The 12,330-nt window shown below is 34.9% G+C and overlaps 1 protein-coding gene across 1 annotated transcript; it reads left to right on the top strand.

The window, feature by feature from the left end:
* Positions 1–4,563: 4,563 nt before the first annotated feature.
* LOC116177685 (splicing factor U2AF 50 kDa subunit) lies at positions 4,564–11,998 on the top strand. Its single transcript, XM_031496732.1, has 8 exons — positions 4,564–4,723; positions 4,779–4,893; positions 4,941–5,350; positions 5,401–5,561; positions 9,865–9,987; positions 10,038–10,211; positions 11,451–11,594; positions 11,651–11,998. Exons 1-8 carry the CDS (start codon positions 4,702–4,704, stop codon positions 11,780–11,782), a joined length of 1,281 nt encoding a protein of 426 aa, XP_031352592.1. The 5' UTR covers positions 4,564–4,701; the 3' UTR covers positions 11,783–11,998.
* The last annotated feature ends 332 nt before the right edge of the window (positions 11,999–12,330 follow it).

The following is a 12,330-nucleotide window of genomic DNA, read 5'->3' on the forward strand; positions in this document are numbered from 1 at the left end:
TAGCGAGTGAGATGTTTACTGCCGAAGCGTAGCTGAGGCAGGAATTTCGAAACGAGTAACGTAAACTGATTTGACATACAAATAATGTAAAACATTTTATATCATATTGCTCTATTTCTATTAAAATACCATTTTGATTAGAATGTTGTAGGTACACATTAAAATAAAAGCAAAAGTCGATCACTTGATTTGTTTGATGACAGTAGTTTGACAAATATCAATGCATACGTTTAGATGGATGTCAGTTACGGTTGCTAGGCAAAATTTCCAGTCTGGTAAAAATTTTCAGTCTGGTAAAATACGATTTACCAGACTCAAATCAGTCTGGGAAAGCGGCGATTACTAGATAGTATGAAATAAAGGAAATTTACGTAAAGCAAAACAATCACGTCATATGATAAGAAGATGGATAATAGTACATTATAGGTATATCAAGGTAGAGAAGTACAGTATTATTGCCTGAGCACCAAGATTACATCTCGCGGCGCTTGCGCCGAGGGGTGTAATGTGCGAAGGCAGTAATAGACTTCTCTACCGTGGTATATATACTATTTTTTTCACTACTAGCACTTGAAATCCTCTAAATTAACATATTATACCTATTGATAAGAAAGTGAACGGTTGGATAGAATTTTTTGTTTATTAATTTAACATGTCAATCAAGTACGTAGACGTACAAGTCAAACAGGCCGTATTTTGTTCTTTCATTGAGATATTTTCAAAGAGTATTTTCGTTCGAATTTTTTCAAAATATGATAATTTTAGGTATGTAATTTCTCTGGAAATGGCGGATGGTGGCAATTATTCATTTTAGAGAACTTGTCCAAACGTTTACCTATTGAGCGAAATTTCGGGTTGTGTTTTCTAAAAGTGACAGCGTGACAGTTCTCATTATTGACTACTAGTTAATAATGTCCACATTATTAACCACTTTGAACAAATGCCGAGAAAGCCTACTTTACAAGTGGAAAAAAGGTTAATAATCATGTCATCAGACGCTAGTAGCGAAAAAAATTTTTTTATATAAAAAACATTTATGAGTACAAAGTACAACGAAAAATGCGTAAAATTATATTGAAATACATGAAATTGGAGTTGAAGTGTGTGACAGAAATAAAGTGTTGAATTTCACCCAACCTGCTGGTCTTTTATTTCAAAACAATCACGTTTACCTATATAATGTTCTGAAAATCTTATTATATCCAATGCAATCGATTCTAGATAAAGATAGGTAGGCAATAACACAAATATAAATACATCTGGGATTTCAATGTAAAATTCATAACATATGCGATTATATTGGCTCCCCAAATTATTTTAGAGCAAAAATGTATTAAAGTTTTTTTACGCCAATCAACGTATTAGTTTTCAATAAAAATAAAACGCGCATCTTTTTCAATAATCTGCGATGCCATGGAATTTTCTAAAACAAAAAGATATCCAGTTATCAATTAGCAGCAGTTCGAAATGGATTTTATGATCGACTTGGTTACTGTCTTGCAGGTAATGGTGACTTATTCGAGCATTTATTGTAAATTGTTATATTAGGAAACCGTTCTTAGAAATTTGGTCTTTCTTTATGTTGAATTCGTTGTTCTACATCTAATAGGTACTTTTTGACAGAATTTGATTTGTTTTATAGCAGGAAATTCCATGGCATGACGGATATTGGCGTAGTTTTTGTATTATAAAATTCCATGTCATCACAGATTATTGAAAAAGATGGGGGTTTTATTTGTCCAATTTTCCGTCTTTATTATGCAAAAAATTGAAAACTAATACGATTGATTGACGTAAAACATTTTTTTATACAAAAAACCTTAATACATTTTTGCTTTAAAATAATTTGGGGAGCCAATAATCGCATGTTATGAATTTTACATTGAAATCCCTATGATGAGTTATGCAAGTCACCACCCTGTATATGGTTATGGGTATACTAGAGTATACCCTAGTTCTGCGCAGTTGCCGGAACAGCCTTAACAGAAAATGGGTTTAAGTACTGATTTACTGATATGGTTTTCGACTTAGAGAAGGAAAGAGGTTTTCAATGACTTCCTAGTAATATGCGCACGCTTACTGGATTTCTCAATCGTTTAATTTTTTTTCACTACTAGCGTCTGAGGACATGATTATTAACCTTTTTGACTTGTAGTCAATAATGAGAACTGTCACGCTGTCACTTTTAGAAAACACAACCCGAAATTTCGCTCAACAAACGTTTAGACAAGTTCTCTAAAATTAATAATTGCCACCAACCATTTCCAGAGACATACCTAAATTATCACATTTTGAAGAAATTCGAACGAAATTACTCTTTGAAAATATCTCAATGACAGAACAAAATACAGCCTGTTTGACTTTTACCTCATCCACGTACTTGATTCACATGTTAAACATTAAACTATAATAAACACAAAATTCTGTTCTGTTCACTTTCTTATCAATATAATATGTTAATTTAGAGGACGTCAAGTGCTAGTAGTGAAAAAAATAGTATATATACCACGGTAGTATTCTTGTCTGTGATTGGTTAGCTCATAAAGTTTGTCCACGATTCGGGAATGCAGCTAAACTTCAACTTATCCCTATCGTATACGATCATGACGTCATGGCAGCCGGTCACATCACATGCACATCACGGAGCATATCGACTAACTTCGGGAATCGATGCCCATATCTTTACTATGCATCAATGGAAAGAGCATAAAAACGGACAAAAAAATGCACTTGCAACATTTTTCTAAAGTGGACAGTTTTTTTTAGTTTTTTTTGTAAATTTTGCAAGTACAATTTTTTACCCGAAAGGCAAACTTTTGGGCGGCCGAAGCCGATTGCCCCTTAAAGACGCGCGCCTTGCAAAAGGTGGTTTATTTCGCCTCTCCGAAAAAAAACAATATGTCGTCACGCAGGAGTTGGGCGCGTTTACAAGATCTCTCCGACACCAATTTGAAAACAATCGAACCCAAACTATAGAAGAAGATAGAAAAACACTGACAAATCCCCACGTTAGTATGACACTCGGGGATGGCGCACAGATGTCGCTGACTCCAGATTTTGAAGTCCCGTCCCTAAAGTTGTTCATTACATGACCCCGGTAGGTACATGTACAATAAATTGAACACTCCTCTTTCCACAAGCGTTCTTCTACGGGCCTGCATTTGCTGCCAGCCAGCCAACCATCCGGCCGAAATGAGATTAAAAGCTACCTTTTTACAAATAAAATTTCCAAAAAGCCGATAAAAGATAAGAGTTTGGAAAATATTGACTCTTCACAGCAACACTAACTGCAAGTAGAAGCTAAATGGAGAATGAGGTGTCGGAAAAGTCGAGACGCCCACGATTGGGACGATTCGAAGACCCCCTTGCAGGCAACCTAAGTGAACAGCTTCCGGCGTTTTATAGTAATATTAGTAAATACTATAGTATTTCGATTAAATTTTCTTCTCTACAATTTTTCTCCCTTGACATTTTTTCCTAAATGCTTTAGTTTTAGAGTTATTAAGCAAAAATTTCAAAAAAGGTAGATTTTATCCCACTTAGGGGGTGGGGTGGTTTTAGGGTGACGGGTTCAACGCCTTTTCGCTGGGGGTTCAGAGGGTGTTTAGACTTTTATAACAAAGCACATTGCCAAATTTCAGCTTGTCTCTAATTTGTTGAACGTTACCCATATAAAACGATGGGCCCTGTGCTAAAAGTGATAAGTTTTCTTTCAGCACCACCAGAAAGCCGAGAAAATATGACTAAAGCCCGATTCAGACTATGCAATTATTGCATGCAAATTTCGTGCATTTTGTTGCAATTTGCATGCTTGTGCACATTGTAGTTAATTGTTGCATGTGTATATACTTGCAAACTTTATTTTTGTGCAACTGCTAACATTTATGTTGGTAGTGGTACTTAATTGAATACTATTTTTTGATATTTTTGAAAATAAAACACCAGCGCATTTTTGAAAATGACATTTTTCGGTTTGTTGACCATAACTTCGGTATTTGTACAGTTACGAGAAACTCTGAAAGGGAAAACTTATTCTACATAAAATTCTGTAATCATGGCCCATTTTAAGCGACTTTGCATCTCTTGTGGACTGCGGTTTATGAGATCGCAAAAAACTCTGTATCTGTTGGTGGTTTTAATGAGTATTTAAACAAGGGTAACGGTATTACCTTATTTCCATTTGTATTTTATACCACTTGTACATCATTTTATTAATTTGTTAATTGTTTAACTGCATTTCACCTGATTTTTAAATATGCAATTTGAAATTATAATTTGATTATTTTCTTGTATTTGTGTTTTATGCCAGATTTTTCCCTGACCTTTCAGTATATTAACCAATAAATTGCAGCTATTTAAGTTCCCTCAAATACGATCTAAAATTGCTAATGTTTTGTGGTCCATAAAAGGATAAATATGGCAAAGAGTACATCTTTGAATATGGCAATTATGTCTACGTAATGAATCTCCCTGTATATGTGTAAATAAAGCACGCTTGCGACACGCTAAATGCCCCCTCTCTCTTGTTTCATCCAAGTTTCAAACCTTTACAAGGAATTCCTCCACTTGCTCAGCTGAAGGAAGTGGTGGTGGTGGTAAAAGTCCGCATTATTTATCGTCTCCATGTTGTTTTGTCGTTTATAGTTTAATTTTTCCAAAAATTTAGGCATATAACAATAGTATTCTAAGCATTTTAGTGTAATGGGGGAAGAAAATAATAAAGGTGCGCAATCAACAATATTTAGTCTCCCCTTCTTAAGAAGTTTATCAAATTTCAGAGAAAGACCGGCGTTCGAGCGAGCGAGAGCGCCGGAGACGGTCCCGTTCGAGAGAACACAGACGTAGGTCGAGGTCGCGAAGTCGTGAACAGCGCAGGAGACGTAGCAGATCTGGGTATGTACAAATTGTGTCAAATGCACCATCTGCATTTTCGTAAATAGTTCAAGGCATAAGAATCATTCGCGTCGTCGTAAGCCTTCCTTGTACTGGGATGTGCCTCCACCGGGCTTCGAGCATATCGCACCAATCCAGTATAAGGCCATGCAAGCGGCCGGTCAAATACCTGCGAACATTGTCGCCGACACTCCACAAGCCGCCGTGCCCGTAGTGGGCTCGACGATAACACGCCAAGCTCGTCGTTTATACGTCGGCAACATTCCCTTTGGCGTAACTGAGGAAGAGATGATGGAATTCTTCAATCAGCAAATGCACTTAAGCGGTTTAGCGCAAGCCGCCGGAAATCCAGTTTTAGCTTGTCAGATCAACTTGGACAAAAATTTTGCGTTTTTAGAGTTCCGTTCGATTGACGAAACGACTCAGGCGATGGCATTTGATGGCATCAATTTTAAAGGTAGTACTCCCTCCATTTGTATTTCGCCAAATTAACCTCGTTTGATACAGGTCAAAGTTTAAAAATACGTAGGCCGCATGATTATCAGCCTATGCCAGGTATGTCAGAAACAGCTCTGTCGGTACCAGCTGGCGTAATCAGCACAGTTGTGCCTGATTCGCCGCACAAAATATTCATCGGCGGCCTTCCCAATTATTTGAACGAAGATCAGGTACGTATTTGGGGCGATCGTCTCGATCAACAAATATTGTCTCATACAAGAGCAACAGTGTTGAAATTGTATCCGTTCTTGTATGAGAATAGTTTGTTGTGTATATAGAGGAGAATACCGAAGTTTAAGATAATTAGAAGAAAATAATGGAGGGTTAGCCAGACATTTTATTTCAGATGTTGCTCCATTCTTTCTCGTGTCGTTTTTAGATTACTTTTTCAAAATTCGAACTGTGCAAATTTCTTGGTCTCAGATTTTGAATTTCCAAACAAATTTTTCAATTATTGGCAAAAGTTAGACTGATCTGCTTTTTGGTTTTCTTTTATTGCAATATACAGGATGTCAACATGGATTTGCCATCTCTAACTTTTATATTTGATGCTTTCAATTTAATTATGGATTCCAATCTGTGGTTGATAGTAGCACAGTGTTCAGGTACTCCACGCCTGATTCAAGTTGTGAAATAGATTGAGCTAACTTTACATTAGGCTAGGCGGGATCCACTCTAAATGAAAATTACAAATTTCAAGTGGGCTGTTGTTACGAATTTATAAATTATATAAAAATAAACAAGTGACAATTGGAAATAAATTAAATTCCTCCTTTATGTGTGAGGTTTTTATTTTTCATATTAAAACAAATTTCTTGATCTCAAAAACCATTGGACATTATTAACGAAAGTTAAATTATATATATGGAGCTCTATTTAAAACAAAAACTGAGATACACACTTGAAATTTTTGATCTATACAGAAAAAACCTTTAAACTTCTAATATGAGAAACATCTAATTGAATTTGGAAGAATTGATATGGACCCGAAATCATCAAAATTTAAGAATAAATTTTAACATTATGCAATGGCTTACTTTATGAAATTTAATTTGAAACTAACTTTTTCGTTGGTTTTACATGTACATTAAAATAGACGTATTATTCCATGTAGGTACGATTAAAATTTGAAACCAAATACAGGGTGTTCCATTTTAAGAAATGTAACTTTTTGGTCCCATGATTTTGTGATCACACCCTGTATAATTCAAATTATTTTTTATAATATTTACCTTATTATACAAGGATCATGAGAGCATTCTGCGCAATTGTTAGCCCCCTCCCCCCTTACAGAACTGAATTTGTTACTAACTGTAAACAAAAATGGCGGAACATGAATTTACGCCCTAACTGGTGGCAGTTTCTATGCCTTAATATGCATAAACAATATAAAAATTGAAAAAAGACGGAGAATCTATGTGACAGTCTTGATTTGCTTAGATGCATAAAAACGTACAACTTCACATTGTGAGTATTTCTTTGACATTGCCATCAAACCCTCAGTGAAAGACAATTTTTTCTTTTGATTTTTGGTAAAGGCCAACGTTTTTTTTTAAATGGCTGCTACTACATCCTGAAACGCACTGTATTTATTTATTTATTTATTTGTTTAACCAGAAACCATATAGAATAAAAATTCCAATTACATGGCACTGGGGCTCTGAACAAACATTAGGACTTAAGATCTAATTTTATTTATTATTGAATTTAGGGGATCGTGAAAAAAGTCGATATCATTAACTGAGGACAACTTATTTAAAGTGATCAAGATCTTAATAAGTGGGGAAGTTGTGTTGTTAACTGCAAAAAAACTGTATAAGGTAATGTCAAAGATTAAGGAGACATTAATGATCCTACTGTAAAAACAACTGCTCTGAAATGTTCTGGTGAAATTTAAAGAGATTAAAAAACTTGATATACGTTTCATCAAAAAGGAGTGCCACTTTTATTGGAATAGAATTTCTTTTAAAAAAAGAAGGCCAAAAAGCGAAGAATGCGAAATTTGATTGGGCTCAAAAAAGGACCAATATCAAAGACATTCTGCTAGCATGGGTTTATTTTGAATAAATTGTGTCTGAGTCTTCAACTATGTGGTGTAATATATCTTCGGTTTTGGATACTGTGTCACCACGTCTCTGTTTTAATATCACCTTTATCCCTTACCATTTATTTTACAATGTATCAAAACGAGTAACTGTCTGTATGTGTGTTGTGCACTAGGTCCAAGTGCAGACAACTTTTTGACTTCAATTTCACCATAGGGATCTTTGTAAATTATCATGTTAGGTAATTATTAAAATATTTAGCAATATTGTATTGGGTAATAGTTTGAGTTGTCACATTGGATCCTTGAGGTATTCTAGAAAGAGTATTTAAGGCAGGTATTATATATTATATTATATTATCATTGGATAATAGTAAACAATATAGGCTCTGTATAGGGCCCCTGAGGTACCAATACCAAATTTCTTATTTATAAATGTCCGTATATACAAAATCAGTTTTACTCTTAATCTTAAAAATACAGGATGTGCATAAATGTGATGATATCAAGATTTTGTACGTTTGCGGTATGTTACGCTGGAGGGCTTTCATGATTGGTCATGTCAATAGTAGTGATAATCTACAGGGTGTTGTTTATTCATGAGTAATAGGGGGGTGAGGGTAGTAGAAATGAAGGTGACGTACTGATTTTAAAATGAAACTTTATACAATCTTTCAATAAATTCCAGAGTTAATGACTTTTTGGAGTTCCTACATTCACCAGAAAAGTAGAAACATAAGAGGCCTGTCCAAAAACGTTTAAATGTCTCGTATTGATCACAACTCTTCTCATTCTAAAATCTGCCAAATCAAGAAACATATAACTAATTCATAAGTTAAAAAACTGGAGTCAAAGCCTTCATTCTGATCCCAAGACAGCAAAATGCAGTGGTTTGCACAAATATACTTTAAAATGCAGATTCTTCTGGGTCATTTTTACTTAATTAAACTTTCAATTTGCAGAAACAAGCACTACTATAATGATCAGTGGATAATAGTAGACAAGCAATTCAATTCACAGTTATTTATTATACAAGACAATAAAGGAATGGTTTAACCATCGAGTGAAAGATGTTAATACTGTAGTTGTGTAGCTACGAGTGGATTAACCACGAGATGGTTGGTTTCCCATTATGGGCTTGTATAATACAAAACTTTATTTTATAGCAGGGGCCGTATAAATTATTATAACACATCTGAAAGTTATGAATTTAATTTAGACGTAAAAAATAGCAAGGCAAGGTTCTCCAGTCGTTTCCATGGAACAACATTGTTTTCTCTTCTAAACTTCATTTTATTTCGTACTCCGCTTCCCATTTTTAATAATGACATGCCACTAGAATGTGTCATTTCATCTACCCTTGCCGTTAAAGTGATCACTTTATCTACCTTAACCATGAATGTGACTTTAAAATGCAGTAGGTCTAATTTTTGCTTCTAATATAAAATTTATTTGGGAATTCGACGAGCGCGAGAGCTTAAATTATTCTAAATACAATCTTCGAATCGAGATATGATTTCAGGAAATTTTTAGCCCTGGAAGCTGTAAATTCGGCAAAGTCCACATTTCAGCTTATCTTTACAGGTGATGCGTCAAATCGAGTTTCTATTTCAGCAAACTTTCAGGTTTTTTTAGTGATTTTTCAGCTTGATATTCCGCCACTGTTTACGTTACGATTAATGCGTCTTTTTGTAATATTGTTACGCATTGTTACGATTTAAACTGTTGCTGTAATTGTTTAAATCGGCGAGGTATGCGTAATTGAATTATGGAGTTTCGCGTAAATCGTAACTGCGGCGATAATTTTCAGCAAATAGCAAAATTGTTTTTTGAGTGTGTTTTCAGCTATTTCAGCATAGAATTTTGGAAATCGGTAAAATTCCAGTACAGTTTCAAATTTTGTTTTTATCGTCAATTTTCGGTTTTTCAGTTTTCAGGTTTACTTATTTGCAGGTTTTTCAGATAAATTCCTCTGCATGTGTATGAGTATCAGGTATAAATGATTGCAGTAGTAAATTTTAATAATAAATTTTGTATAAACTTTTTACTCATACATTATTTGCTTGTTTGCCCTATAGCTAGGGTTTGGGACAAGGTCGTTATTATGAAATCACTGCCAATTGATCCCTTGTGGATATGCAGGCAAGTTTGATCCATTACCTGACATAAAAATTAACAAAAGTAAAATGAAATAGAAACACTTAAAGAAGCGTAAGTAGATTGAAAGTACTCGTAAATTCGAAATTGTAATCAAATCCATTTCAATCTTACCGTCGTAGATATTAATAGCAATTAGCAAAATACGCATTCGAAGTCGATACGTATTTTGCTAATGTAGAATTCATTTCTTAAACAAAATTTATGAACTGAATTCTTTGTCACGCATGCGCGAACGCGCGACTCCTAACCTAATAAATAACAATTTGTAGGTTAAAGAGTTGCTAATGTCATTTGGTCAACTGCGCGCCTTCAATCTGGTGAAGGATTCTGCCACCGGTCTTAGTAAAGGTTACGCATTTGCTGAATATATCGACATTACTATGACGGACCAGGTGAGTTCCTTAGCGTACAGTACATTCTTAATTGACCCGAATTTCGTCAGGCCATCGCCGGTTTAAATGGAATGCAACTGGGAGATAAGAAGCTGATTGTACAGAGGGCGAGTGTCGGTGCGAAGAATACCACGATTATACCGAGTGTACAGATTCAGGTGCCCGGGCTCAGTTTGGTCGGCGCGTCCGGACCCGCAACCGAAGTGCTATGTCTTTTGAATATGGTAGGTGGTCAATAGTTATGAAAGTGCAGAAGGACCTGGAAACCATTACCATTGTTACGACCTGTGTGGCGCAGTAGCGTGACTGTGGTACTAAGGGTTCGGGCGTGGATATTTGTAAATGTATAGTGGATTGGGTTGGGAGAGCAGCCTTTGGCTGAAACCGGGTTTCAAAAATTCAAAAATCAAGACCAAAAATAAATAAATAAAAGTTAAAGATTTAAACTTTAGCCAATTCACAATTGGCAATTTGGGTTCGAATCCAAAATGTTGAGTATCAAACCTAAAATTTCAGGTTAATAATTGGAAAGGCCTAAATCCTAAAACTGTTAAAACTCGGAAACTCGCAAGCTGAAGTTATGATCAGGGTGTTAATACTAAGTTGTTACACCCGAAAACGGCAGTTAGAACTCATTAAAACAAACAACTTTTTTTCTAATTTTTGATTTGGTGCCTCGGTTTGAAGTTATTGGCGTTTTTTTGTTTTTCGAAAAATCGTCATAACTCCCTTATTTTAAGGACTATTGAAAAAAACAAAAATTTTGTATTTGTAATTATTTATAATTATTTTTTATTTTTACAAATAATCAAATCGCGATTGAAAAAAAATTTCAAAAAACATTTTTTGATAACCACCCCATCGATTTTTGAAAACAAAACATTTATAAAATCTCTACATTATCTACTACAACATTTGTCCTAAACATTTTTTTTCAATCTACCCTATTTTGGAAGTCACAATTGAAAAAAAAAAACAAAAGAACGCCAATAACTTTGAACCAGGGCACCAAAACTAAAATTGGAACTAAGAAAAGTTGTTTATTTTAATAAGTTCTAACTGCCATTTTCCGGTGTAATGACTTAGTATTGACACCCTGTATAGAGGACAGCTGATTTGCGCGCCATTTTGGGGTCTATTGACAATGGACACTTGCAATAAGTTCCATGCCGTGCATGTATTGTCTTATTATTTTGAGAAAAACCATTATTTTTTTTAACATTTATTAATGCATAAAGACCTTGCAGCTTAAAACACTTTTGGGACCCATAACTGCGCGATTGTTTTCTCCAATCCAATGCACTTAATGGGCTCCAAAATAGCGGATGAGTCTGCTATCTTAATCAAGTACCTACTGTAGTTTGTGCAATTGAGGTTAGAGTCACTTGGTAGATCGATACTAAACAACAAAATCCATGACCCCTCTGTGGCATTTTTTTTGGTTAACATTTGTTGTTCTTAAGGTCACGCCGGATGAGCTAAAGGACGAAGAAGAATATGAAGACATTTTAGAGGATATCAAAGAAGAATGCAACAAGTACGGTGTCGTGCGAAGTATTGAAATTCCCAGACCTATCGAGGGAGTCGACGTACCAGGATGCGGAAAGGTTCGTCCCTTTTGAATATTTCTCCGCCCGTATTCGACTAACCGCTATCTTTTCAGGTATTTGTCGAGTTTAATTCGGTTTTAGATTGTCAGAAAGCACAGCAAGCGTTAACGGGGCGAAAGTTCAGTAATAGGGTTGTTGTCACTTCGTATTTTGATCCAGAAAAGTATCATCGGCGAGAATTTTAAGTGTAGTTTTAGGGAAAAGAAAATGCAGTTTCTCGCGCTTAGTATTGTATTCTGAATTATAATTGCGTTATTATGGACTACAAAACATTCTTCAGTGTAAATGGAGCTTGTGAAATTTTAATTAAGATTTCTGTAAAATATTTTATGAGACAAATCTGTTTTTGGAACAAAATTAACTTCCAATTAAACTGTAATCAGTGTGTAAGAAATATTGCCGACACTGTTTTTGCTTCTAGGTCCAAAAAACTGTTTCTTTTTGTTTCGAAGTGCATTTTCAGAATTTTTTTATTTGAATTAGTTACAGTTAGTTGCAGGTAGGTGTTTGCAATAGTATCAGTTCTTTTTCAAATTTAGGTACCATTAGAGACTGCGCGCTACAAGTATGAGCATTTTGTTAGATAATGACTACTGCAATAATCTGTTCGCATACTAAAGATGTTTGTCAATCTAATTTTGGTGTTCAAGAATGAAGCATTTCTTTTGCTACTTTTGAGTTGAGCCATGAGGCATACATAAATATTCTTTTCTAATAAAAGGTACAACAGGTA

The sequence above is a fragment of the Photinus pyralis genome, unplaced genomic scaffold, assembly GCF_008802855.1.
Source record: "Photinus pyralis isolate 1611_PpyrPB1 unplaced genomic scaffold, Ppyr1.3 Ppyr1.4_LG8, whole genome shotgun sequence".
NCBI lineage: Eukaryota > Metazoa > Arthropoda > Insecta > Coleoptera > Lampyridae > Photinus > Photinus pyralis.

Bases quoted from the DNA above. Each gene is read 5' to 3' on its own strand.
- LOC116177685 (XM_031496732.1), top strand. From the start codon at position 4,702: ATGGGGGAAGAAAATAATAAAG. The intron at 9,988-10,037 runs GTGAGTTCCTTA...GAATTTCGTCAG, and splicing joins ACATTACTATGACGGACCAG to GCCATCGCCGGTTTAAATGG. The intron at 10,212-11,450 runs GTAGGTGGTCAA...GTTGTTCTTAAG, and splicing joins TGCTATGTCTTTTGAATATG to GTCACGCCGGATGAGCTAAA.